The sequence below is a fragment of the Otolemur garnettii genome, unplaced genomic scaffold (assembly GCF_000181295.1).
Source record: "Otolemur garnettii isolate 467f Iridium unplaced genomic scaffold, OtoGar3 scaffold00049, whole genome shotgun sequence".
In the NCBI taxonomy this organism is placed as follows: domain Eukaryota; kingdom Metazoa; phylum Chordata; class Mammalia; order Primates; family Galagidae; genus Otolemur; species Otolemur garnettii.
The window spans coordinates 3,246,281-3,273,612 of record NW_003852444.1 but is presented as its reverse complement, the minus strand read 5'-3'; the positions used below and the strand labels follow the sequence as shown (position 1 = coordinate 3,273,612).

General features: G+C 38.6%; 1 protein-coding gene across 1 annotated transcript; it reads left to right on the top strand.

Moving 5' to 3' along the window:
- The first annotated feature begins 1,740 nt into the window (after nt 1-1,740).
- On the top strand, nt 1,741-26,389 carry WEE2 (WEE1 homolog 2). Its single transcript, XM_012806228.1, has 11 exons — nt 1,741-2,094; nt 7,337-7,533; nt 9,332-9,383; nt 12,022-12,194; nt 13,289-13,410; nt 17,972-18,118; nt 19,023-19,130; nt 19,363-19,448; nt 21,886-22,056; nt 23,676-23,818; nt 26,254-26,389. The coding sequence occupies exons 1-11, from the start codon at nt 1,741-1,743 to the stop codon at nt 26,387-26,389; spliced, it is 1,689 nt and encodes a 562-aa protein (XP_012661682.1).
- The last annotated feature ends 943 nt before the right edge of the window (nt 26,390-27,332 follow it).

Genomic DNA, 27,332 nt, shown 5'->3' with positions numbered 1-27,332 from the left:
TTATTTGATATAACTACCCATTGTGTAATGATTGTCAAAAATTAATGCAGCCATGCCCATCCATGCTGTTCATTAGATCTCCAGAACTTATCCATCATATAACTGAGCATTTGTACCCCTTGACCAACATCTCCCCATTTCTTCCACCCCTCCAGATCCTGGTCATCACCATTCTACTCCCTGCTTCCATCAGTTCAGATCTAGACTCCACATATAATGACATCACATGGGATTTATCTTTCTGTGCCTGGCTTACCTCACTTAATAATGTTCTCCAGTTTCATCCGTATTGTCGCAAATGGCAGAATTTCTTTTTTCTGGCTGAATAATAGTCCATTGTGTGTGTGTGTACCACAGTTCCCCCTCCCCCATTCATCCACTGATGGTCATTTAGCTTGATTCCATATGTTGGCTATTGTGAATATTGCTGCAATGAACATTGGGGTACAAGTATCTCTTTAAAATAAGAATTTTATTTCCTTTGGCTGTATACTCAGAAGAGGGATTGTTGGATCATATGATATTTCAGTTTTTCTCCAAAAAATGTTTTATCCTTCATATTAGTATGGATATCCTTCATATTAGTATGGATACATTGGATACTTGCTTCTCCACTCTTGTGACATGAAGAATGTGTTCTAACTCCACCCAGGTTAATACAAAAGATGTAAAGTCTCCATCTTTTTATAGCTGAATAGTATCCCATGGTATACATATACCACAGCTTGCTAATCCATTCATGAATTGGTAGGCATTTAGGAGCACAATGTTAGACTGTATGGCACACCTCTTGGGGGTGGGACAAAATTATAAGAGGGACTCTACCTAAGAAATGCAAACATTGAAACCTATTTCTCTGTATCCTGAAATTAACCTGAAATAAAGAGAAAAAAATTTTTTACCCTTCCAATGGGGACTTCTCTGAGAAAAAAATTATATAATGTATATTAAAGCTAACTAAACAATAAGAAAAACAAGCATTTTTCAAAGTAAGGCATTTTTGCCAAAAGCATTTACTATTTAAAAGTGACTGATGTCTGCTTCTATGTGTTGCTGATTGTTCTAGTCTTTTGTTAATTTAAAATTTTGTTCTATTCTCTAGAAGCTGTAACTGCTAATAGCTGGGAGAGGGAGGATGCTGGAATTGGGGCAGGTGTATTTGGCAAAGATCTAAGGTGTGTCTCCATTTGGGACATGAACTCCAGCCAAGATATGTTATAGTCTGTGTAGGGATCATTATGATAGCCAGGTGATGCTAGATTCTAATTACCTGCTTTAGCCACTGGGTGGGCGGGGAAGACAAGGTAGAAGCAGGTGATATTTATAAATGGCAGGTATAAAAGACTGAAAATAATTTCTTTACAATAATGAGCCTTGTTCCCAAATTGGCTAATAGGTATATTTTTAAAGTCATGCTAAATTAAAAAGTACAACTTTTTCTAACTAGTATTTTGTAGCAGATGGGTTCAGGGAGACTTTTCAGGGTATCCAGAAAAGTTCTACACATAAATTGAATATAACTGCTCAGAGAGTTACTGGAGCTTTCTTTAATCAGAATGGGAATGTGGACAAGCTGAGGTCTGTCTGTGGTACTTAAGGGAGAACATGCTGACTCTTGTAGTTAGTTTACAGAGGGTCAGTCAGGCTGGGGCTGTGACGCTTGCTAGGTTAAATTCTTTTTCTCCTCCTGTAGATTCGTAGTGCTTCCTTCTGATAGAACGTCTTGCCTCTGCTGCTGAGATGGATGACAGAGATAATAACAAAGAACTGAATCAGAAATTAAACTTTTCCTGTGGTGAGGAAGAGACTGAGAGAGAAGAGCAGAGGAAATCGCCAGAGAGCATGGAGGCCCAGAACCAAACCCCAAGGAAGGATAAAGTTCAGGACTTGGAGGCAATGGAGGTGATGTTCTCTCCACCCAGGACTCCCCTTAGTAACATAGGTGAACTCGACGCATCTCAGGAAAAAGACAAAGGAAGCCCAGATCAGAGTTTGAGGACTTCAGTGTCCCAGCCTCTCAAATGTCCTGAGACACCCACCCAACTAGAGAAAAGGAGCCTGCTGCTTCATGGTGACAGCCCCTCTACTCCCAAAGTAAGTAAGTTGTGGGGAAAGTCGCCAAGCTCTGCTCTCCTTCCATTCAGCTGCTAGAGAAACAGGACTCACGTGTGTGTGATAGAATTACCTCACAGGCTGTGTATGTCCTCAATTTTGTAGTACTGGTGAAAAAGAACAAGAGTTTAAAGTTACCAGAAAGCAGAAATAAATGTTTTGCCAGTTGTCTTCTTAAAACTATTGATGCCAGTTAACTATTTGCTATTGGCCACAAATAAACCTTGGGTAGACAAAAGTTCCTAGTTAGAGAATATTGGAACTAGAAGGCTCTAGAACCCCACCTGTACACTTAAATAAGAGAAGATCAAGGTCCCAAGAGATAAATATCTTATCGTTCAGCCAATGCAGAGATAAGACTAGGAATCAGAGCTTTTGGGTTTAGTCTGTCCTTTCCATTACACCAACTGGCTCTACCTTTGTGTGATTATTTACTACTATTTCCTAATATAAGAATGTCCATATTCACTGTTTAAACATATATCTCCTTGCTGCTGCTCTTCCTAAAGAAACTCCCCTGTCCTCCTTGTTCTAATGAAACACAGGCTGTTCTGTTAAATGTGAGTAGAGAGGAATCTTGTTGACACTTTAAACTGAGGATGGCAAAGAAGGTCCCAAATAGAGAATGGTTGTCTTCTTGCTGTGATTGGTTTCCTGTTGCATCAATCATGTCACTAAAGCCAGGACTGGGGCAGGGTTACGCCTGGTAAACTCTGGTGCCAGGATGTTGCTTCCAGAGATTGGTATTATCTCTGCTTCCCGCAAGCTCAGCTTGAGGTACTGAAGATGATTATAATGCCAGCTGTGATCCTGGCTGTAGCACAGTCACTGCCAGGGGTCTCTTCAGTACTTGCTGAGTTTGGCTGCCAAGTCTACCAGGAGATTCTAAGCTTCTTGTCTGAGCTGAGACAAACTCCTATGCTCAGGTGTCTAGCTGCGAGTCTTTCTATGGTCACAATACTCTATGGTCACTTTCTATGGTCACTAATCTGCCATTTCTTTTTTGAGGACCCACTGTAGGTAAGAAGCATAAAACAGTCCATTTCCTCAAAGAACTTACAGTCTGACACAGAGAGAGAGGTTTTGTCAATAGACACCATGGATTAAGTGTTTCAAGAGTGGTCAGAGTTCTCTGGGAAGATTCTCAGAAGAGTGATAGGAAAGAAACAGTAGTGAAGGAAGCTGAAGAAGGACAATAAACACTGGTACAGTTTTGACATAAAGTGGAGACTATGGCTCTAAGAGTACACAGAAAAGGAAATGTGATGTAATTCACTCCATTCAATCACTCACAGCTTAACTGAACGCCTTGATGTGTTAGCAACCCCTTTGCTGGTGAAACCAATTCACGGCCTCCAAAAAGTGCCCTCCAAATGAATAAAGGTAAACAACTGAAACAATAATTAAAGTTCAGATCGTGTGTGCTAGAGGAAAGGTAGAACATGATGCATTTAGCTACATTTCTTTGATTCTTAAGAAATTAGGAATTAGACTTGGTGCCTGTAGTTCAGTGAGTAGGGCACCAGCCACATACACCAAGGCTGGTGGGCTCGAATCTGGCCTGGGCCTGCTAAACTGACAACTTCAACCAAAAAACAGCTGGGTGTTGTGGCGGGTGCCGGCAGTCCCAGCTACTTGGGAGGCTGAGGCAGGAGAATAGCTTAAGCCCAGGAGATTAGATTGCTGTGAGCTCTGACACCACTGCACTCTACCAAGAGCAACATAGTGAGAGTCTGTCTCCAAAAAAAAAAAAAAAAAAGAAAGAAAGAAAGAAAAAGAAATTAGGAATTAGAAGACTTTCCAAAGGAATCAAAGTTTGAGAAATCATTTTAAATGGTGATTTGGAGTTATCCAGGCAAAGAAGAGGAGAATGGAAGCTCTGGAAGAAGGGAAGAGCATCCATCAGGTTACGGAGGGGCAAGAGCAGTTTACACCTGGGAAGCTGCATGTTATTCGGCATGACGGGGTCTGTATGTGAGAATGTGCAGGAGATGAGGCCAGCACAGGCAGGTAGAAGCTGGATCAAGATTTTTATGCTGAAAGTCTTGAGAAAGCTGTTAAATGGTTTTTAGCAGGGGCATTTTTGGAAAATGATCTTCATATATAGGATGGAATGGATCAAGAGAGCCTGGAGGCAGAGCATTAGTCACAATAGTTCTGTTGAGAATGGAGAAGGGCCTGAACTAGGGCAACAGTGAACAGGGGAATACTGAGAGATGTTTAGGGACTGGTAACTGATATGATGGAGGGGATGGACTAAAAGGAATCTGGGATGACTGTGAGGTCTCTGGCTTGACTGACTTAGTTGTTGGTACCTTGAATCAATATAGGTGACACCTGAAAATGTGGCATAAATACATGGATAAATGGGTTTGGGGCACAGGAAAAGCACCAAAGCTGAAGATTTGTATTTGGATATCTACTATTAGTATGTAGTATTTCTATTTAGAAAGCTGTGGAAGGCATGGGTGGGAATAAGATCACATGGCCTGAGTGCCAGAGTAAGAAAAGTGGCCACGTTAGAAATCCTGGATAATGCCAAGATTTAGAGGACATGCAGACAATAGGGCTAGGGAGGAAAACTGGAGACATAACTGAGAAAGTATATACTCTGTGAAAATGGAATATGGGTCAGGGTCAGAGGAGAGAGCCAAGGCTGATGGTGGTTGTTATGCTAAAGACAAGGCCAATAGGAAAGAAGGCATGGCTTAGTTCAGCCTGACCAAAGGACAATACCAGAAATTATGTGTAATAGATTTCAGTTCACTGTAAGGCTTTCTGGCAGAATTTTCTAGACAGAAGAGCATCTTTAGGAGGTAGTAAGAGCCTACTGGCTAAATGCACCGAGCACTAGTTGATGACTACTTGGTTCGAACATTGTAGAAGGGATTCATGCATCAAGGAACAAATTGTATTAATTAATCCTTTAAAATTCTCCCTAGTTCCAAGACACTATGAACTTGTGTCTTTGTGGGAAGGTTTCCTTTTCAGATGTCAAGGAATTATCCTCCAGATTTCCCTTATCTCCTGTGCTAGGGCTGTTACTCAGGGAATTTTCTACACTCTTTCGAGCACATTTATACTCTCAACTGTATCATCTTTCCAGGAATTTCTATCTATTTTTCTTCTGAGCAGAACTTTCTTTCATATGTCTTCTCTCAGACTATGATCTTTTAGAGTTCAAAAAGATTACTCAATTCTACCATTCCAACAATAAGGTAATTAACATCCTTCCCAACATCATAAGCAGAGCTTACAGATTCTGTTGGCTGTCACAGTTCCACACTAGAAATTTAGACGTCGTCTGGTAGGAATACTTTCCCTTCTTTCTATCTGAACATTTTCTAGATCCCTTATATGTGTATTTTGCTTGAGGTGTGGCAGCATTCCAAGTGTGAACGCCCACTCTCTCATATGTGACAGATGTGTCTTACTTGCCATGTGATAATCAGCATTAAATTCTCAGAGGGATGTGCTATAATTCTAAGTGCATTCCTAATCACATTAATAACTGATAAATACCATTATATAGTTTTGCTTATTTTGAACCAATGTTTAGTCTTTGTGATAAATTCACAGAAAAAATTTTGAGTTCTCAGTGAGAAATTTGACCATAGCCCCCTGGATTGTTTACCTTATGATATCCAGGATGTATGTAAAACCCTGACTCTGGCAATGAAATTTTTTTCTTCACTTAAAAATAGACGCACATTCGTTAGTGAGTCACACTGTACTCTGGTTTCCGCTTCTATACAGAAAAGTCATGAGCAGAGACTATCAGAACAGTGCAATGAGTATGCTGTGAGGTTCCACCAGGGCCCTCCATGGAGGCTAATGCACCCCCAAATCTGTAGCACAGGTATTCCTCTGGCCCTTGACATTTGGGCCATCATGGCATTCTGCGGTCTCAGGATTCTTTGGCTTTGCCCTTAGGTTTAGTTCTGGTTAGGTTTAGGTCTATGTCCTCTTTCTGCACCCCACCTGAGTCGTAAGTCCTGCACATTTGTCCAGTTGTTGGTAGCTGATTATAACCACTGCAGAGCTGTGAATTGTAAGGGCTTATTGTAGAGTACTATTTTTTTTTTTTTTTTGAGACAGAGCCTCAAGCTGTCACCCTGGATAGAGTGCTGTAGCATCACAGCTCACAGCAACCTCCAACTCCTGGGCTCAAGCGATTCTCTTGCCTCAGCCTCCCAAGTAGCTGGGACTACAGGCGCCCATCACAATGCCCAGCTATTTTTTGGTTGCAGCTGTCGTTGTTTGGTAGGCCCGGGCTGGATTTGAACCCCCCAGTTCAGGTGTATGTGGCTGGCACCTTAGCCACTTGAGCCACAGGCACCGAGCCTAGAATACTATTTTTTAATCTCTTTACCCCACTTCATGGAGCTCTTCTCCTTTAATGCGATATTTTAAATGAAATAAAAACATTTTTATGTTTAGATAGTCCATGAAATCTCTCCGTTACAAAGTGATTATTTTTTAACCACTGAATTTCTGACTAATGGACTACGTATTCCCTATGATCTGGAGTTTATCTCTGTACCACTTAATAGTGTATTTGCTACTTAGTAGGCACCAGACACATATCTGAATGAATAATTAGGGGGAAGTTAAAGTATAAACTGTGAGAACATAAGAGGTAGGTCTATATAGTCATTTTTATTTGTCTACACTTAAATGTCTCATCTTTAAGAACTGGAGGTCAGGAAAAAAACAAACTGGAGGTCAGACTATTATTGGTGGGTCGCTGGCTAGCAGAATTGGTTCAGGAAAGGATTCCTGTGTTGATCTCATGAATCAGGACATCTAGCAGGTGCGTCCAACTTGCAGCCTGTAGGCTGCATGAGAACTATATGAAGACTTTTTGCTTATCTGTGGCATCAGGTATCATAAAAATGATGCACACACCTTTTTTTTTTTTCCTCATCAGCCTTTGTTAGTGTTTGTGTGTTTAACATGTGGCCCAAGACAACTCTTCTTCTTCCAGTGTGGTGTGGATAAGCCAAAAGGTTTGACCCTCCTAAGAGGTAAAGATTCTGTAGTTTTCAGAAGAGGACCAGTTACAATGCAAGTAGTTTACACTGCACCAGATAACTTCTGAGTCCTCTTTTAGCAATAACATGCTTTGGTTCAAATATTAACTAGCTAACTGACCCAGAACTTTTCCTTTTTTTTTTTCTTTTACTAACCTCCTTCTGACTTGCCTTTTGTCGCCCTCATTCAGAGCATGCCGAGCCAGTTGGTGATTTCTCCCACAGGGAAGCCTCCACCCAAAAGCTCTAAGCATTTGAAGCTCACGCCTGCTCCCCCCCGGGATGAGATGGCTTCATTGTCTCTGGTCAATATTAATCCCTTCACTCCAGAGTCCTATCGAAAATTACTCATTCAATCCAGTGGCAAAAGGAAAATCCGAGGAGACCTGTAAGTGTGCTGCTGCTTAGACTTTTGAGAACTGACCTTATAATCAAGGGGTAAGAGGAAAGAGTTAAAGGAAGATTAACAAGAGCTCTAACTGAATGAATTTGATACGTTTACATATTCTCCCCACCCTGCATGTCCATGTTGATTTTAACTTGCTTTGGTATAGAACATCTCCTGTTCTGATGTGTTAGGCGTTTTCTCTAAAAAAATCAGGACGGAGTAAACAACAGATCTCTGACTTCCATTAGGAAGTTAAATGGGCAATGAAATTTCATTCAAAGGGTCTCCTCTGGTTAACATGAGGCTAGCAGCTGGAGAAGGTATAGTTCACTTCAATGAGTATTTTGCTGCTGTTGAGTCTAGCTTGTGTGGTGAGGAAAGCTATAGAGCAAAGATTTGGACTTGTCTGTGGGTGATGAAAGATTGCTGAGGAGAAGATGACAGTGTTGGTTCCAGTGGTGCTAGGAGAATGGAAAGCCAAGCTGCACTATTCCATCCAGGCCACTGAATGGTAAATATCACCCAAGTAAGGACTGTGCATGTTACTCAAGGACATGTCATTACTTTATCTCTTCAAGGCTTTTTTATAGACTGGAAGCACCTTTCAAATGGGGCGGCCATTTATGTTCATATATACTCCATAAAATAAATGGGCCACTAACAATCTAAAGTGCAGAGCATTGACTGTGTTTTGTTGTTTCTTTGGTTAATACAGTCATTGATTCCAATCTTGTGGCTAGAATAGATTTTCTCAACACTATCTCCTGAATCTTAAGTAAATGGGGCTTGAGCACAAGTACACCTGCCTACTTTGGTTACCTGGAATGCTGTTGGTTTTAGTTCTTCAAGAGTCTTTGTAAACCATTAGACTCTCACTGAAGCCAGCCCCCCCCCAAAAAATACCCCCCAAAACACTAATCTGAAGTCTAGTCTCTAATCTTGGCAGCAAAAATGGTGATACTTTAGTAAACCTGAGTTAGTGGTTCCGAGAGGGTATTTTTCCCCCTTACTGTGGTGGTAATTTATAAAGTATTAGGATGTCATATTAAATTTAAGTCACAAATATCCAGCATCAGTTTATTTCCACGAAAGTAGTGCCCTCTGTTCGCCATTTTAACCTTGTACTTCTCCAAAAGAAAAATCTATTGCTGGCTGAAATCTTGCTTAAGGATCCAGAATGTAATTACTCAAGCCAAAGAGAATGTTTGTCAGTGACTCAAACTTACTGAAAAGTAACTGAAAATATCTTAGCCAGTGTGAGAGCTGATTCTGCTCTACTTATAGTCTTCCTTTGAACTTAGATGAAGCCAAATTCTAGGGTGGGAGTACTGGGACAGTGTGGTGTGGCAATGAAAAGTAAATGCCTTGGCGTAGACCCAGCTCCAAGTCCAGTTTTGTTACTTGAGGAATTGTATGGCCGAGGATTATTTATCCTCTCTATGACTCGATTTCCTGATTTGAAGAACAATTTCATGTATGTTCTGTGCTTTCTTGCCTCCAGCTCTCAGCACATGGTGTTCTACTTGCCTAAACCCTCTTTCCCTTAGCGAGGTTCGACGCATTCTCAATCTTAGCTCCTCTTTTCTGGGAAAGCTTTTTACTCTTGAAATAATTAGTTGGGTGCTGTCCATGGTACCCTCCAGAACTTGTATTCAAATTTGCTGGGTATCCCTGCCTTCAAACATAAATGGGAAAAAAGGAAGAAACTGTCTTATTTCCTTTTATGACCCCAGAACCTAGCACAGTACTGGGCTCAAGAAGTGTTAGTCATACACTGATACCACTTTTTTTTCTTAAGTGAGGAAGCTGGTCCAGAGGAAGGCAAGGCTGAACAGGGGCTGCCTGCCAAGGTGAGCATGGTTCTTTGGTCCAGCTGTCACAACCCAGGCATTTTATCTTATTCTCTCCCTCCTTGTCCTCCCTCCCTCCTCTGGCCCCTCTTCCATTTCCCCCCCTTCCTCTTTCCCTCTCTGTTCCATATTCTCTCTCTCATATATATACATACATGTGTATATGTATGTATGTATCACTTTACAAATGTACACTGTCGCTGAATTTATCTGGATTCAAGTCAGGGTCTCTATTCTTAGCTAACTGTTAATTTGCCAGACAGTGTCTGATATGTATATTGCAGGATCATTGCCTTAGAGTATTTTTAAATCAAAGATTTCTGCTTCTATTTTTGGCTGGAGTAGTGAAAGGAAAATAAAGGTGTTTTTGGTTTCAAAATGGAAAAATAGAATTTAAAAATGGTATAGAGCCAGAGATTTATATGTAAAACTTTAACTTTCAAGTATGCCGGTATTTATTCATTTTTAATAAGGTTCACCATCATTGATCTATTATCTCTCATTTGATAATCTAAGAAATAATACTGTAAATATTATCTCCAGAAATGTGTGTTATAATAATTTTAAAAGGAGGCTAAATGCCTGATAAGTCTAAGTTAATTATAGTTTCAAATTAGTGAGATATTAAATTATCATGAAGATGTTTAAGATATTATGAAAACATGCTTATTTCAAAGTTTAGTGCACAAAGACTCAAAATTTTGTATGCTGAATGATCACAACTGTGTATTACACAGTAATCACAGAGATGGTTAATGAGATGGAGCTATAGCCACTGTTACTTCAGTGTCTTTGAATGGCAGAAACTTAATGTTTTTTCCTTCAAATTTTAAAAGTTTTCTAAAGCAAGTTTTATTTTACTTGCATAAATATACTGATATGTTAAAATATCAGCACTTGGCTATTGTAAACATCACAGGGAAGAAGCCCCACCGGGGAAGGCTTTCTTTCATATGCAAATATTTCTGACTTAACGCTTTCACTGTTTACCTTTGGATTTTATTCCTCGCTTATTTTATAGCTCATCCCTTTGTTATAGAGAAATGCCAACAATATTTATTGAATATTCAGTATGTGAAAAGCCTTATACTTAGACCCTTTAATGAAAAAAATTTAAATGACAGTTACTGCCCAAGAAGAGCTAAGACCCTTGAAATATCAAAGCAATCTATGCACAAGTGTGAAACTCTAAGATGAATGTATTTGTAGGTATATGTGTATATACAAAAGTGTAATGTGTACATATATACATATTTCAGATAAAAATACTTATTGTAGGAAGTCAGACTTGAATAGAAGAGATCATATGTCAAGATAATTCTAGATGAAGAAAATAACTTCTAATTCTATGAAACAGAAGAATGTGTTTCATGTATAACAAGGGTAGGGGAAGGTGTTGAGTTGCCATGGAGTACGTGGCTGGCATACTGGTTTCTTTACTATCTGGGGGGACGGGGGTAAAGGTAGTGAGTATGCAAATGGTAGAAGGCCACAAGGCATTGAGGTCTCTTATCAGAAGCTTGAATTTTTCATGGAAAACAATTAGGTGTCCCTAATGTTATGGGTATTTTGCAAAAATAACTCTTACTATTAAAGGAATTGGAGAGAGAGGGTTGGTAGCTATAGCAAATTCAGACATAGTTGAAACAGAGCTTGAGATTGGCCAAGGGCAATGGAAAATATCTTACTTTGGAATAGATCTTGGATTGGAATTAGATGTTGACAATATAGGGCTAGTAAGAACCAAGATTTTTCAAATCCCTAAGGTTAGAAGAAGAATAGTATTCCTATATTGGGAAAAAATGGCTTTGGGAGATAAATCTTCTTGGATTTAGATTCATTAAAACATATGAAGATTTTGGTCATGACAGTTTACTGGTGTGTTTACTTGTGATTTACTAGGTGCCTGGCATTATACTAAGATATATACACATGCACACACATATATATTACACATACATACTGCATAAAATATATATAATGTACATTCTCATATATTATTTACAAGAGCTCTGGGAGTATTACTAAGATCTTCCTGCATCTTACAGATGGAAAACTGCTGACGGAGTTGGATGATCTGCCTGGGGTTATTCACTAGCTGGGCAAAGAGTGATGTTGCCGCATGGCCAGTAGGGGGAGTGGTCACTAGACATGAGCGCACAGACTGAACAAATTGAACAATCAATTTGACAATTTTGTTGTCCAGAGTAAAATTTTGGAGAAAAAATTTGAAAACCGTGTGTTTATTCAGCTTGAGATGGAAACATTAGCACCTAGATTTTGGCATGGTATAGATGGGAGGTCTTTTTTCTAAAAAGAAAAAAACATGTGCCATCCTGCTCCCAGCCATTTTGAGGGCAACAGCTCTGAGTGTGAGCTATGTCCCCGTAGAAACATACAAAGAATAGTATGAGCAGATAGAGAAAATAATACTGAAAAAATATGTGAGAGATACCAGTATGGAGTTGTATGGAAGGTTACAAAGAACACAGAAGGTACCAGCAACTGGGGAGAATTCTGCTACCATAAATACCAACATAGAATTCATTACATTTGCCTAAAAAGTCTTTTTGAAAACTTAAGTTAGGGATGTCATATGGTACAATAAAATAATTTTGTTTTTATTAAAATATTTTAGAGATGTGTTCTACGAGAAACCAACATGGCTTCCCGCTACGAAAAAGAATTCTTGGAGGTAGAAAGAATTGGGGTTGGAGAATTTGGTACAGTCTACAAATGTATTAAGAGGCTGGATGGATGTGTTTATGCAATAAAACGCTCTATGAAATCTTTTACAGAGTTATCAAATGAGTGAGTACTTTTGAAGTGTACTAGAAATATAACACATACTTGGATTTGGAGAGGTGTTTCTTGTCAAAATATCTTAACTAATAGCACTGATATCATTTGACACATACCATTTGCTTGCTTTTTAAAAAATCAACCTCTCCATTGTATATTGTCCCATATTCATAACCCTTCTGAGTTTTCCAGATCAGTGACAAGTCATTTCAGGTTATATTTTTTGTGGATCTCTTGGCTTTTACTTTCTACTGATGGTTTTATGGCCTTTTAAAAATGAATAGCTTTATGGAATTGTCTGATGTCTGTTCAGTTCATCAGAAATAGTACCAAGAAGGAAGTTAACTCACTGGTTTATCTCTTTTTTTTTAATTAATAAATTCAATAGTCAAGTTCCAGAGACTACATGCAAGGAAAAAGTATTCACCAAAGTTTCTATTTCATTCCCAGAACTGTTCCAAAGTTCTTCCTTGATCACAAGGAAAACACACATTTTCAGATTTAGCCAGTGCTTGAACTGGGAAGGTATGATACTTGACATGTGGAATGTACAATTTCAGGCCTAGAAATTCTTTATTTTTATACAGACATTCAGGAAGTACTCTATTCTGCTTTCCTTGTGTTGGCCTTTCCTATTCCACAGTGTGTCTCCCCAAGGCTGTCCCTGTGACTACATCATATTGGCTGAATTTAATATTGACTCTAATGACTATCTAGACTTCATAGGGAGTATCAAGGGCCCATCACAGTATCCACAACCAAGCATATGGTGGCCTTCTTGTTAAGCCCATTAGGGTGTTTTGATTCTGATAAAATGAAATTAGGACCTGAACATGTCTGAGGTTGAGGCTTGGTACCAGAGTGACCAAAGTTCTGGTCTTACTTAGCTCTACTACCAGTTTACTTTGGGCAACTTACTTTCTAGGATTTTCACCCTTCCCAATGTGTCCTACCAAGTAACTACAAAGATTAAACGACATAATATAGTATGCAAGCAGTGAGCACTTGATAAATGTTTTGCCATTGTTAATAATTACTTTAAAAAATGTTTATATATATATATGTTGATATTTTTTCCCCATCGATGCTTTTCTGTCTCTTAGGAATTCGGCTTTGCATGAAGTTTATGCTCATGCAGTGCTTGGCCATCACCCCCATGTTGTGCGTTACTACTCCTCGTGGGCAGAAGATGACCACATGATCATTCAGAATGAATACTGCAATGGTAAGTTGTGGACTGATACCTGGAGAGGGTACAGAGAGGGAGATGAACTTTATTTCTAAGTCTTTGGATGTAAACTTTGCCACCTCCTCACAGTTTATGCCAAGTGTAGCAGAGTCATACCTAAAAAGTCTATAGTAACATTGGCTTACTTGGAAGCAAAGAGCTAGATGAAGAAAATGAGTTGAAAAGAAGTTTCCAGCCTTGTATGTTGTATGTTTCTTTCAAAGCTGGTGTGTAGCTGACACATAGAAGCTATCATTCTACTCACACTTAAAACTTATGGAGGAAACGCTTACCTTAGTGACTTCAATGGTAAATCATCCTGTTATCATTTACTAGGTATTCTGAAAAATACAAGCCATGGTCCCTATCCCTTTATGGGAGATAGGAGGTAACTCTCTTCATCATACATTGATTTTGTGTACAGACAACTTTCGATTTTTTTTTTTTTTAGAGTGGATTCCTGAGTTGGTGGGTTGTTAATGCTTCTTGTTGCTTCTTACCTTTGAGCTTCAGTGTTCTCATCAGAGTAAGGCCATGAAGCAAGGAGCTGGGACTGAAACTTGGTGGCTTCAAATATATTCTTCTGAGACTTCAGAACCATATATACGTAGTAAAAAGTAACACTTTGCTGAGTTGCTTTAGGTCAGAAAGAGTATCCTTTGGTTTAATGTATTTCTAATCTTCGATCAAGGGGTCAACAAAACAGCAATTATGTGTTTAGTCTTGGAAATTTTCATCAAAATGTTCAGTGGTAATATCATAAAGTGGTACAAATTGAACAGAAGCTTGCCTTTATTTTAGGAGTAGCAATCCATATTCTGGCCACAGTAAATGTTGATAACTACACCCCTCTTCCCTCACCCACAACTAACTTTGAGGTATTTTTTTTTAAGATAGAAATATAGCTTACAGCATAAGTTTCTTTAACAGTAAAGTCTGTCTTTTGGTAAAATTTATAAATACCAGATGGCTCTTAGTATGTATGTTCAGCCTAACTTTTGAACATAGTGATTAGTGACAAGGCTTTATCATTATATATATAAATAAGCAAACAAGTAAATAATGTGAAATGCCAAAAATATAGAAAAGGTGTGCATATCTTATAAAATAATGATTTGGCATTTCTCTTGTTTTCTTATAGACAGATTTCCTTGTAGCCTTACATGTGAATTCTGTACTTTTTTCCCTCTTATAAGCTTACCTCAATTCCTTTTTTCTAATGTCTCTCTGGAAATGAATGGGTCCTTTCCTTGTACTTATGATTGAGAGATTCAGCCTTTTCTTAATTATCTTCTCTTGTTATTCCCTCTTATTGCAAGCTGAGATTCCCTGATTTTTTCCCCCTATTATCTTTATAAGGTTTTATTTGGATTACTTTTATTTATTTTTTAGAGACAGAGTCTCACTTTGTCGCCCTCAGTAGAGTGCTGTGGCATCACAGCTCACAGCAACCTCCAGCTCTTGGGCTTAGGCAATTCTCTTGCCTCAGCCTTCCAAGTAGCTGGGACCACAGGTACCCGCCACAATGCCTGGCTATTTTTTTGTTGCAGTTTGGCCGGGGCTGGGTTCAAACCCGCCACCCTTGGTATATGGGGCCGGCACCCCACTCACTGAGCCACAGGCCTCCCTGGATGACTTTTTAGCTACTAACAATTTATATGACTTTTAGCTCCTAACAAAGGTAGTATCAAAAGCTTCCATGGGGTGGGGGTAGAGGATGGAGGGGAGAAGAGCATAGAAGAAATAAAGGAATAATGTATTGGCTACTGTGCTATTTTAGAAATACTTCTTATCCTTTATTTAGACCCACCGTCCCACCTTTTCCCTTCATGCCAGTTCCCTTCCACACTTACCTCTTGCCCCAGCTTATCATAGCAGTTAGGCTAAAACTTGTACAGTTATGATTTTAGCTTAGATTATAAATTAGATGATTTAGATAACCTAGGTTATAAATTAGATGACTACTGTTAGAGATTAGCAGTCATCTATTTTCCCTACTGTCTCTCCTGAACCCCCAACCCATCAAATTTTTTCTCCTTCTCTTGCCAAGATCCCTTACCAATCACCTCTGGATCAGCCTCACAAATCTGAAGTGTCTCCTGTACTCAGTTGATTCTGGAACCCCCAGGATTCTGACTGAGGATTGGACTATGTTAATCTCTCCATAAAGGCAGTATTTTCTTGAGAGATCTATCACTGAAGTTGTATAAAACATGCTCCCTTAAGATGGTGGTTCTTACACTTGTTTGGATGATGTGCCATCCAGAATTCAGTGTCCTCTGTGGAAAACCACACATATTTTTCCATAAAGCAAGAAATAACTCTACCAGCAGAAAAATATGCTTGTGTTATAGACAGCAACATAAAATAAAGATGGTGAGGATGCAAATGTATGCATTACTGATCTGCTTTGCATTTTATTGTTAGAAAGCATTTTCTATTTTTTTTAGTATCTGTTAGGCCTCATTAGGAAGAGAGGAAACAGGGTATATTCTTAAAGTTTTTTCCTTTCTGTGAACTGGGCAAAGTTATTTTACTATTTTAAGGTAGGAACTGAGCAGCCCATCTCATAAAGATGGCTTGAAGAGCCTTCCCTGAGCCAGCTGTTCCTTTCTTGGCTACAAGTACAGTAGCCATCTCTAGGTAGTACCCTGGTTATGGAGTGAAGGCTCCAGTGTGGCTGATGAAATTGGTAGGATGATGCTCACAGTTCACTCGGTATTTCCATGTCTACAAATACTTCCTTGTTGATGCTATTTAGTAAAGAGCATTATGCTCTCCTGTAAGAGGTAGGCAATCAGCTTTAGCAAAATCAGGATATTCTAATACTTTTGTGTAAATGAGGACCCTTCAGTTACTCCTATTATAAGCTATTACTTGGCTAACTTTTAAACTAACTTACATAGCATCCAGGTATTTAAAAGTCATACTAGCATTGGTCTAGTTGCCCTTACCAAATACTTCTGGCTCTTCAGAATATTAGAAGTATTTCTTTATGGCAGGCGTGGGGGCTCTCACTTGTAATCTGAATACTTTGGGAGGCCAAGGCAGGTAGATCACTTGAGCTTACCAGTTTGAGACCATCCTGAGCAAAAGCGAGACTCCGTCTTTAAAAATAGCTGGTCCTTGTGGCAGGCACCTGTAGTCCCAGCTACTCGGGAGGCTGAGGCAAGAGAATTACTTAAGCCCAAGAGCTTGAGGTTGCTGTGAGCTGTGACACCATGGTATGGTGAAACTCTGTCTAAAAAAAAAAAAAAAATCTCTTTATAATCCAAAAGAACATTTTAAAAACTCCTAGGTACTTCCAGAATGCTTTCCTTCCATACCTATTAAGGGGTCCTAGACTTATTTCTTTCCCCTCTGTTACCAGGATCAACATTCCATTTAGAAAACATTTACATGCCAGGCCTTGGGAGAGTGAAGATGGATTAATACGGATACAGCCATCCTTTTCCTTGTTGACAACACCTCATAACCTCACCTACAAACTTAATCTCGTTTTTAACAAGCTCCAAAATGTTCTCTTTCCCTATTCTTTCTTTCTAATTAATAAGTATATAGTACTTACATAGTAAAAAATATCTAAGAAGACTCCCCTCTTTGTGTTTCTGAAAGGGGCTGAATTCTTTTCCTGTCTGAAGTTGATTATTTCAGCATGAGAGAGAGGTCTCAGTTTTACACGGGATACTTTTAAATAATGATTTCCTTAATAATTCCATTACTATCTCAGATCCTACTGTTCTGATACTTACTCGAAAGGTAGAGCTATGGGTTTTGTAACCACCAGTAACAGCTAGGGTTCTATAATTTGAAGAACTTGCCAATGAGTGCTAATTGATAAAGTGTTCAGAAGCATTCTAATACCTTAGAGTTTAGATCAGATACGGTAGCTATACAAATTTATTTTTTTTGATAACATTGATAAGAGTCTATAGTTCACGTATAAATGACATAGCTCAAACAGGATTTAGGTATATAGAGAGCATTAGGTATATAGAGAGCATTTATATTTTCCTTGGGTCAGCAATCATTAAATGTTCTCACTTTATGATACATTTTAAAGAAATTAGACTTAGAATCAGTTACATTAAAATTGCTAACAGCCTGTAACTACTAGAATGACACTGATGTGGAATTAATCACACCAGGAGTAGCCATATGACTAGGCCTGATTGGCTTGGTTAATAACTAGGTAAACTTTTAAAAATGTTAGTTGGTGCATACGGGAAGTAGTAGGGCCATATATTGGATACATGAGGCACTGGCATTTTCTTCTTTAAAAGCCCAGTAATTCTTTCCAACATGTCTGCAGTATAGACTGGATCAGACATTATTATGCATTGCACTGACATCAGACTAATCTAGACTTGCTAAATTGAAGTGATTTATGAGACATCCATTGAATACCATTTTATATAAGGGGCTTGAGCATTCTGGAATGTATCTGTGGCAGTGGGGTGTGTTGGAACTAGTCCCCTGCGGATATAAAAGGCCAGTTGTATTTTTAAGACTCACATCTTTTCTCTCATTCTGTGGGGTATTCTCTGTTCTTTCCTAGGTGGGAGCTTGCAAGCTGTTATATCTGAAAACACTAAGTCTGGTAATCATTTCCAAGAGCCAAAACTCAAGGATATCCTTCTACAGATTTCCCTTGGACTTAAGTACATCCACAATGCTGGCATGGTGCACATGGACATCAAACCCAGTCAGTATGATCCCTTCAGCTTTTCCTGCCATATTTTGTTGTTTCTATACCATCATTAAAATCTGTGCCTGCATGTCTATCAAGTGTCAAAGTATTTGTTAGCAGAATCTCTTTAATTTGTTTCTCCTACAAAATTTAATCAGCTTCAACCATTTCCCCTTGGGTTCAAGGGGCAGAGAGGGGGAGAAAAAACTCCTGCCTATGTAGTAAGGCCAAGAAATGAAATTAAGTATTTAATTACCACATAGGTAAGGGACAGCATGTTGCCCACATCCTAATTGTATTTATGACTAGTGCTATGTTTTAATTCAGTATTGATTGAAGATAGAAGTGAATGGCTTTATCACTCATTGGTGTGAAGCCCAAGGATAAGTTCTTGTTGTTTTATGGTATTTGTTTATTTGAGACAACAGTATCCTGCCAACAGCTTCTTCAGATGATGGGGAACTATGAGGTCTCCTTAATTTCAATGTGTATCAGCAATCATTGGCTCTCGGAGGTGATGTGAGAGACTTCACAGATAAAAAGAAACCTTAGCAGTCCTGCTATGTCCACATATAACAGTGTTTTTCAACCTTTCTTTTTTTTTTTTATCTCACAGCACACTAGAACATATCGTTAAACTTCCATGACACACTTCAATTATACTGATTTTAAAAAAGAGTAAAAAAAATTACTGTGGTTTGAACTTCTTTCAAAAATAATTTAGATTAATGAACTTTAAAATTTTTCATGACACACTTAAAATCCTCTCTCAGCACACCAGTGTATTGTGGCACATGGGCTGAAAATCACTAGGGTGGAAGAAGAAAAGAGGGAAGTTGAAATGTCAAATACAGAAAAGAATGGTAGAGGTGACAAAACTTCAAGAATAATTATTTACAGCTATTCTGTATTTTCTCAGGTAACATCTTCATTTGCCACAGGATGCAAAGTGACTCCCCTGAAGTCTTAGATGAAGTTGAAAATGAAGCTGATTGGTTTCTCTCGGCCACTGTGATATATAAAATTGGTAAGTTTGCCATATACCCCTACCAGCATACTGTTATCCTATAAAATTTATAATAATGATCCATCTATTCATCTATAAAATTTATAATAATGATAAATCTATTCTAGGTTTAATAAAGACATTTTAATTTTTTTTTATATTTGTTCCCTTTGCTCCTGCTGAAGGAAAAAAGACAGAGCTTTTTAAAAGTATATTTCTTCTTTCTCTTTGGTTTTTTCTTATCTTTCTTTAGGTGACCTGGGTCATGTGACATCAATAAGCAAACCCAAAGTAGAAGAAGGAGACAGTCGCTTCCTGGCTTATGAGATTTTGCAAGAGGTAGAGATTAGGAAAATTGAGGTGTCGTATAACCCATCAGATCTTTTGACTCTCAAATGAAGGTTCACCATGCAAAACCAGGAAGTATATATTTATAACTTAAATTTATCTTTCCCTATTCAGAATGGAGACCAAAGATAAACTTTTCCAAAAAAGTATGAGGAAAGGTGGCTTTGTCACAGATGAATCAATATTTATACTGTTCTTTCTAAAGGTCTTTTAATGCTTCTAATATTTCTTAGAATTCCTAACCTCATGCATTAACTATTAATGCTAAGGCTTTTCCTCAAGTCCAGATTGGTCAAACATGTATTTTTCATGTTGTATCCTTCTGATATCATCAGCAGCTCTGGTTATTGTAAGGTGACCAGACGTCCCGCTTTTGGTGGGACAGTCCCAATTTTTAACAATTTGTCCCACGACGCATGGTGTTTTTAAAAAGTCTCCATTTTTGGAAAGAACGCACAACAAGCTAGGGAATGGCTAGAGAACAGGAAGGGAACATACAGTCTTTGGCTGCTGAAAAGGTTAATGTAACTCCATTTGGGAATGAAGAGGTTAATGTAACTTCATTTGGAAATGAAAAGGCTAATGTAAACTCTTTCTGGGCAAGGTCACCCAGGTGGAATCGGTATCAGAAGGAGACTGGCTCCCTCCCTGGCTTCTAGGCAAGGACAATTAGCTCAGAAGGAGCCAAACTGTCTGGAACAAACAAGTAGTCCCCCCACCCCACCAGGGTCCCTAACCATAAATAGCTCAGCCAATAGCAGCCCAGCCCGACAAACACCCAATGAAATCCCTCTATGCGCTTTAAAAACTTCAGCTCGCTTCACTAGGGGGTCGCCCTTCCTCCAGCTATGCTGAAGGGAAGAGTAGCCCAGGCATATGGTTGCAAAATAAAGCACTTTTTGTCTTTACATGTGTGTGGTGGTCTCTCAGCGGCAATTCTGGTCCCAACATTGCCATGTGGCTATTTTGCCAGAATATGAGTTTTATATTTTTGTTAATTTTATAATGTTAAACTTTAATAACAAATAATTGTTGAGAACTGATTATCGAGAACTGCTTATCAAAGTTCGCACTGTTGATCAGTTGTTAGAATTTGATCACCATTGTTTGGACTTAATGAACAATGGCATTTTTTGGATTGGCAACGACAAAACCATTTTGTAACTGTCTCTCAGAAGATACACATCATACTGCGTGTTAGTGCTAGTTAAACAAGTGATGTCAGCAAATCAGCTTTTCAGACAATTTAGGTAAGTTATTTCATGAATTTAGCAGACAGTACTCGTATTATTTATATTTTATAGTGGTGGCAAAAAGTCTAGCACCAGCCTTGAAAGTGACACTTACGACTTATAAGTTATCATTATTAAAAAAATATATTGATAAGGAAAAGGTTAAATCTTGGGCATCAGCGAAAATCACAATAGAGAACAAATGGTTAGAAATATTTTATCATTTTGAAACAAACCATGTTCCATACAATAATGCACTAAAAATTGTAGGATACGTGCTGTCCTTACCAGGAACTAATGCTGCAACTGAACATGTTTTTTCTATGGTAAATAAAGTGTGGACATCAGAAAAATGACAATTAAGTGTTGAGACTTTGAAAGCCATTTTATGTGTGAAATATAATTTAACAAATTCTTGTGAAAAATGTCATGACCTTTTAAACAACAGCAATCTACTAAAAAAAATTCACTCAAATGAGAAATATGCCAAAGAATAAAATAATACTATACATAATTTTTTTTTTTTTGGCCAGGGCTGGGTTTGAACCCGTCACCTTCAGTATATGGGGCCAGCGCCCTACTCCTTTGAACCACAGGTGCCACCCTATACATAATTTTTTTTAATGTATTATATTTGTAAATTGTACTTATGTTGACATTAAAAAATATATATGACAATACTATTTTTGCATTCTATGAAAATTTTTGTTGCTCCATATAGACCAAATTATTAATTAAGAACCCCACCCTCGGTCAATGGTGTCCCACTTTACTAATATTAAAATCTGGTCACCTTATCATTGAGGTAACTGTTAGTCATTGCCCATCCTCTACAATGTCTGTTTTAGTCAGGCCTAGGAAGGATATAACTTCCCCTGGGTAATAATCAGGAAAAAAAACAAAAACAAAAAACAAGCCTTTCCTTGATGTGATCAACAATCTTTGTACCAAGCCTCTTTGAGCCTAGCAGAGCAAAACAGTGCTAAGATTCTGCCTTGGACTCTTGGGGGCACAGAGATTTAATCAGGTAAATTTATATTCAGTTTATCTTCTCTAGAAATAAAACACTAACTGCAGTGAAGGTGACTTTGCCCATAGCATGTGTTTAGAGCTCACAACCTCTCCTACCTCTTGTAGTTTATCTAGATTCATTCTACTTGGCATACTAACTGGCCTTCCTGTCTTCTCTCTTGAAGGATTATCAGCACCTTCCCAAAGCAGACGTGTTTGCTTTGGGATTAACTATTGCAGTGGCTGCTGGAGCACAGTCATTACCTGCCAATGGTCCTGCGTGGCACTATATCCGAGAGGGTAACTTTCCTGCCATTCCTCAGGAGCTCTCAGAAGACTTTGACAGTCTGCTCAAGGTGCTTTCTCTTACTGATAAAAGATGAAATGTCTATTTTTAACATGTGTGATGGCAAGTATTTGGGGAAAAGGAAATGGAGACCTCGGTAGTGTCATTAACAGAAAAAGAATCATTATTAGGAAGCCCAGGAAAGATACAGGACAGATTGTAGATGTTGTAAGGAAACTTAGAAAATATCATAAAGCCTTTCACATTATAGTTCAAAAGTCTTGTTACAATTTTTCATTTGCCCTTCGTAACAACCCTGTAAAAAGGGGAGGTGGTATCTTATTCTGCTGATGAGAAAACCGATGCTCAGAGCAGCTCTTTGACTCCTGTGCTCACAGATTTTAATTGGTTAAGTCCAATATCAAATCTAGTCTTTTTGCTCCCACTTCAGAGTTTTTAAACTATTGTTAATGGTAACAGTGATATTACCAAAAGAATGAATTTCTACTGTAACTAAGAAGGTATAAGCTACTTTATTGATAATTGACTACTAGCAATTATTTGAGCTATTATAAAAAAGGTAAAATGCCAATCCATAAACGGTTTTACTTGTGCTTACTGATATCTGAGTATGTATTGGGACAAGAAAAGGATATAATGCTGAAAGAAATATACAAAAAGCTTACACTGTCAAGCTTCAAATCATTTATGACTTCATGGCTTAGGGAATAGGATTGGTTAGGATCACTAAAATAGCCTTAGACACAGCTACTCACTCAGAATTAGATTTGGCTTTCATAGTTTACCTGGAATCTTCAGATATAGTTGTAAACCTATTACTAACTAAACTAGACTGACTAAAAGGAGTCTTTCTAACTACTTTTGCTTTCCTGAAAGAGACAAACCCTGCCTCACAGTGGTCTTTTGTTCATGATCTAACATCTACTTTTATGTATAAACTGCTCTTAGATTTAGTTGATACTGACTATATAAAGATGGGCCCTGTGCTAGGCAAAGCATATGTTAATTCACTTAAGTCTAACAATAGTCCCAGAAGGTAAATTTCATTACCCCAATTTTCAGGAAAGGGAAACTGAGCTTTAGTAAAGTTTACAAAGTAAATGGCAGAGTTGGCTCCCAACTTGGTCCTCAAACACAGTTCAGTATTTTCCTCATTATATGACACCATTAATTGTTGTATAAAATTTGGTAGTACTTTCTACTATAGGTTACAGATATATTGTCTACCTTGAGATAAATGCTTTGGGAATACTGTCATGGTGGGTTATCATGTGAAAAAGCAGCATGATGTAGTAGAAAGTAAGCTGAGCTAAGAGTTAAGTACATGGTTTTTGGTCTTGGCCCTTCCAACAACTTTGACAAGTTACTTTTTATCTAGGGTCTCAGTTTTGCCTACTTTAAAATTAAGGCATGAGAGTAGCTAATCAGCCAGCTAGCTCTAAAAGGTAACACTCAAAGACAAATCATGGGTGTAGACAATTGGCACTACCAGACACAGACGGTCCTCCTGTCCAAGATGGAGCAAGTCTGATTTCTTCCCTCTGCACAAAGGACAAGCAGGGTTTTAGAAAATTCACCAGCAGAACCTAGATTGGAGTTGGCTTGAGTGGGAAGACTTTCCCCACTAGTGAAGCTTCTGTTTCCTTCCTTCTGGCCCTAAATCATCAGAGTATGATCCACCCTGATCCAGGAGAGAGACCTTCTGCAGCAGCTCTGGCTAGAAATCGAGTTCTAAGGCCCTCCTTGGGGAAAGCTGAGGAGCTCCAGCAGCAGCTGAATTTGGAAAAGTACAAGACAGCCACACTGGAAAGGTAGCTTTTGGATGATGGGAACAAGAAAGAAATCTACTGTGTACAATGATATAACTGGCCTCATGTGTCTTCGACAGGGATTCAAGTGTATATATATTCACTGTTATAATACATAGGCCCCTGCCCGCAAAGAGACTGGAAGACCAAGGCCCTTCATAGCATAGGATTGGGAGGCTCTGTGACTAGGCTGCTTGAGAGAGAAAATTCTAGTTAATGCAAAGGAAGCAAGAGTGAGGAATACAAGGAAATATAACTGGTAAAGAACCCTTAAGATTGAGTGACAGAAGGTATCTCAGTAACTGGTGGTAATCACCTAATGTAAGATAACCATAGATAAGGTGGTAGAAACCTATTTTAGAAACCCACTAAGTTTCAGGGGCAGGCAGACAAACTGTCCTGGTACATGATTAGAGGAAGAGGTATTTTTCTGAGCAAAGAAAACAATCTAATCTTATTCATGTAGGTTTCTATTCATGCGTGCATTCACTTATTAGTCCATTCTTTAATCAAATGAGAATTACAGCAGAGCCTCCATAGTTGACAACTTCCCTATATCAACTACCCTGTTAATTGGACCTAATTTTTATAGACATGCACCACAAGTACATATCAGTGGGCCTAGTTTCTTATGGTGACCACCTCTGTATGTCGACAGTCTGTCACAGTCCCTCAGGTGGTCAGCTTACAGGTTCATCTATAATTAATTAGATGGTGTGGGGTTGGGAAAGAGGCCAGGTAATGTTTGAGCAGTGTTCTGACGGCATTTTTAAGTGATTATTATATATATACTGTGAACTGCTAAATGCAAAAGAAGGAAATAAAAATGGTCAAGGGCCTAAAAAATGGCTAGAAGTTTAACTTCTCTTGGATACACAGCCTATCTTGGAAACATTAATCTGCAAAGTCCCCAAACTGACTGCCTGGTAATAAGTTGCAGAGACTCCCACCCTTTAGGCTGTAATTCTTCCTTAAAAGCCACTTAACATTTTTCTCGTCTAGTTTTGAATTCCATTGAAGTAAAGTACAAAATACTAATACATAGGATGTTCACAAGAATATAAGTACCTCTTAGAGTGTGGTTTGTATATTCTGTGAATAAGGTGACCAGATTTTAACATTGGTAAAGCAGGACACCATTGGGGGAGGGCAGGGCCTGGGGGCTGGGGCCTGATAACAATGCAAACTTTGATAAGCAGATCGCGATAATCAATTCTCAACAATTATTTGTTATTATTAAAGTTTAACATTATAAAATTAACAAAAATAATACAAAATACATATACTGGCGAAATAGCCACATGGTAGCTGAAAACCGTATATTCCCTTCCTGTTCTCCCGTGTTCTCTAGTTTGTCGTGCATTCTTTCCAAAAATTGGGGCTTTTTTAAAACGCAGCAGGACGCAGGACAAATTGTTAAAAATCAGGATTGTCCTGGCAAAAGCGGGATGTCTGTCCACCTTACTCTGGGGGTGGGGGGCTACTTGTTTGTTCCAGACAGTTTGGCTCCTTCTGAGCTAATTGTCCTTGGCTAGAAGCAAGGGAGGGAGCCAGTCTTCTTCTGATACCTTGCCCAGGAGGGGAGTAGGGAGTTTACATTAGCCTTTTCATTTCCAAATGGAGTTACATTAACCTCTTCATTCCCAAATGGAGTTACATTAACCTTTTCAGCAGCTGAAAACCATATATTCCCTTCCCATTCTCCCACCATTCCCTAGCTTGTCATGCATTCTTTCCAAAAATCGGGACTTTTTAAAAACACCGCAGGACAAATTGTTAAAAATTGGGACTGTCCCACCAAAAGCGAGACGTCTGGTCACCTTATCTGTGTGAAGCCTGCTATAGAGGCACAAGTAACTGCCATCAGCAGTGGTGGGAACCCATAGCAGAGATGGAGCAGAAGCATCTTGAAACTGGTTAGACCAGAAGTTAGCAAGCCTATTCTGTAACGGGCTAGACAGTAAATATTTTAAGCTTTGTGGGATATATGTGTCCTGCTGTAATGACTCAACTCTGCTATTGTAGTATGAAAATAGCCATAGACAATATTATACATGAGTGACTGTGTTCCATTAAGACTTTATTTATAAATACAGGTGACAGGCCAGATTTGACCAAGAGGCTATTGTTTGTTGACGTCTGTACCTTACATAAATGTGTATGTATATATATGTATAGACTGAAGAGATGTTTACTTAATTTTAATTGTAAAAATCATTTATATTCTAATCAGTACGGTATGGGAACTAAACCTACCACATGCAAATGGCATGTGTGTCAACTGTTTTTTAAGACTGTTATGGAATTGAATTTTCTATTCTAGTTAACAGGCTTGTTACTGTAAATAAGAAAAAAAGAGAAATAGACTTATGTTTTGATCACAAGTATCTCTAACTGGGGATCAAGTAACCATTGCTTCCCCTCCCCCTTCACTGTAGGAAACTGAGAGAAGCCCAGCAGGCCCAGTCCCCGCAGGGAGCCCCTGAGGTCTCTGAGGCCCCCACAGGATCAGGAAGCAGGAAACTTCTGGTGGGAGGAAAGAGTGCAAAGTCTTCAAGCTTTACTTGTGAGTAATCTTCCCCTTAAGAACTCATTTCACACCAACAGACCTCTTACTGCAGAACCTCCAGAAATAGATAATGCCCCAACCTTCCCTTAGGAAATAAAAAAATTAAGCAACTTGAATGCCCAAAGGTTTCAAAAGCTACTTCTAATTTAGGACTTAGTCAAGATCCTAAAGCTACTGATGCTTATATTAGCTACGGTCCCGAGTACAATAATAGGCAGTCATTTCTTTTCCCTATTGTTATATTCCTACTACCACTTAACAACAATTTATTTACTTCTCACTTTTTTTTTTGTGATGAACAGTGGGACAGACATCATGAGCGTCTGAATTGAAGGAAGAAAGGGAAACAGCCCTGTGGATTAAGAGGTTGCTCTTGCCAACTGCCCTACCAAGACTCAAGGGACTCCACCTGCATATAGAATGGAATGAAATTTGGTTTTAAGTTGAAGCTAACATCTTACAAGAAAATGTACTTGGATTTAAACAGTCCTTCCCAGGTTTTATGATGCTATTCCTAAAAATATTCCCAGTCCCTTTGAGGAAGTAGTTCTCCTAATGTATATACACCCTTTGTCTGATACTGTATTTATTAAATAAATGACTTCTCATTATGTGAGCTAGGCAAAAGTAAACATGTATATAATGTGTCCATTTCTGAGCTGTCTACCTTTTAGAACAGAAATACTAGAGGCAGAGGAGTCAAGGAAAATTAACATGGCTGTTATTCCTCAATCTGCCCTCACTCTCTCATGGCTGTTTTGATATTCTGGGTCTCACCAATTTCTTTTGATTTTTATCAGAATGTGGCTTTGTTTCCTGCCATTTTATCATATTTTATCCAAATTCTTCTCCTGTATATATACATTTTTAAAGGAATGGAACATTGTATTTTTAAATAAAGATTTTTATCTTGTCCAAAGCTGAATTATGGGTAAAGCACTCTTTATT

Bases quoted from the DNA above. Each gene is read 5' to 3' on its own strand.
- WEE2 (XM_012806228.1), top strand. From the start codon at position 1,741: ATGGATGACAGAGATAATAACAAAGAACTGAATCAGAAATTAAACTTT. The intron at 13,411-17,971 runs GTAAGTTGTGGA...GTTCTTTCCTAG, and splicing joins TCAGAATGAATACTGCAATG to GTGGGAGCTTGCAAGCTGTT. The intron at 19,131-19,362 runs GTAAGTTTGCCA...ATCTTTCTTTAG, and splicing joins CACTGTGATATATAAAATTG to GTGACCTGGGTCATGTGACA.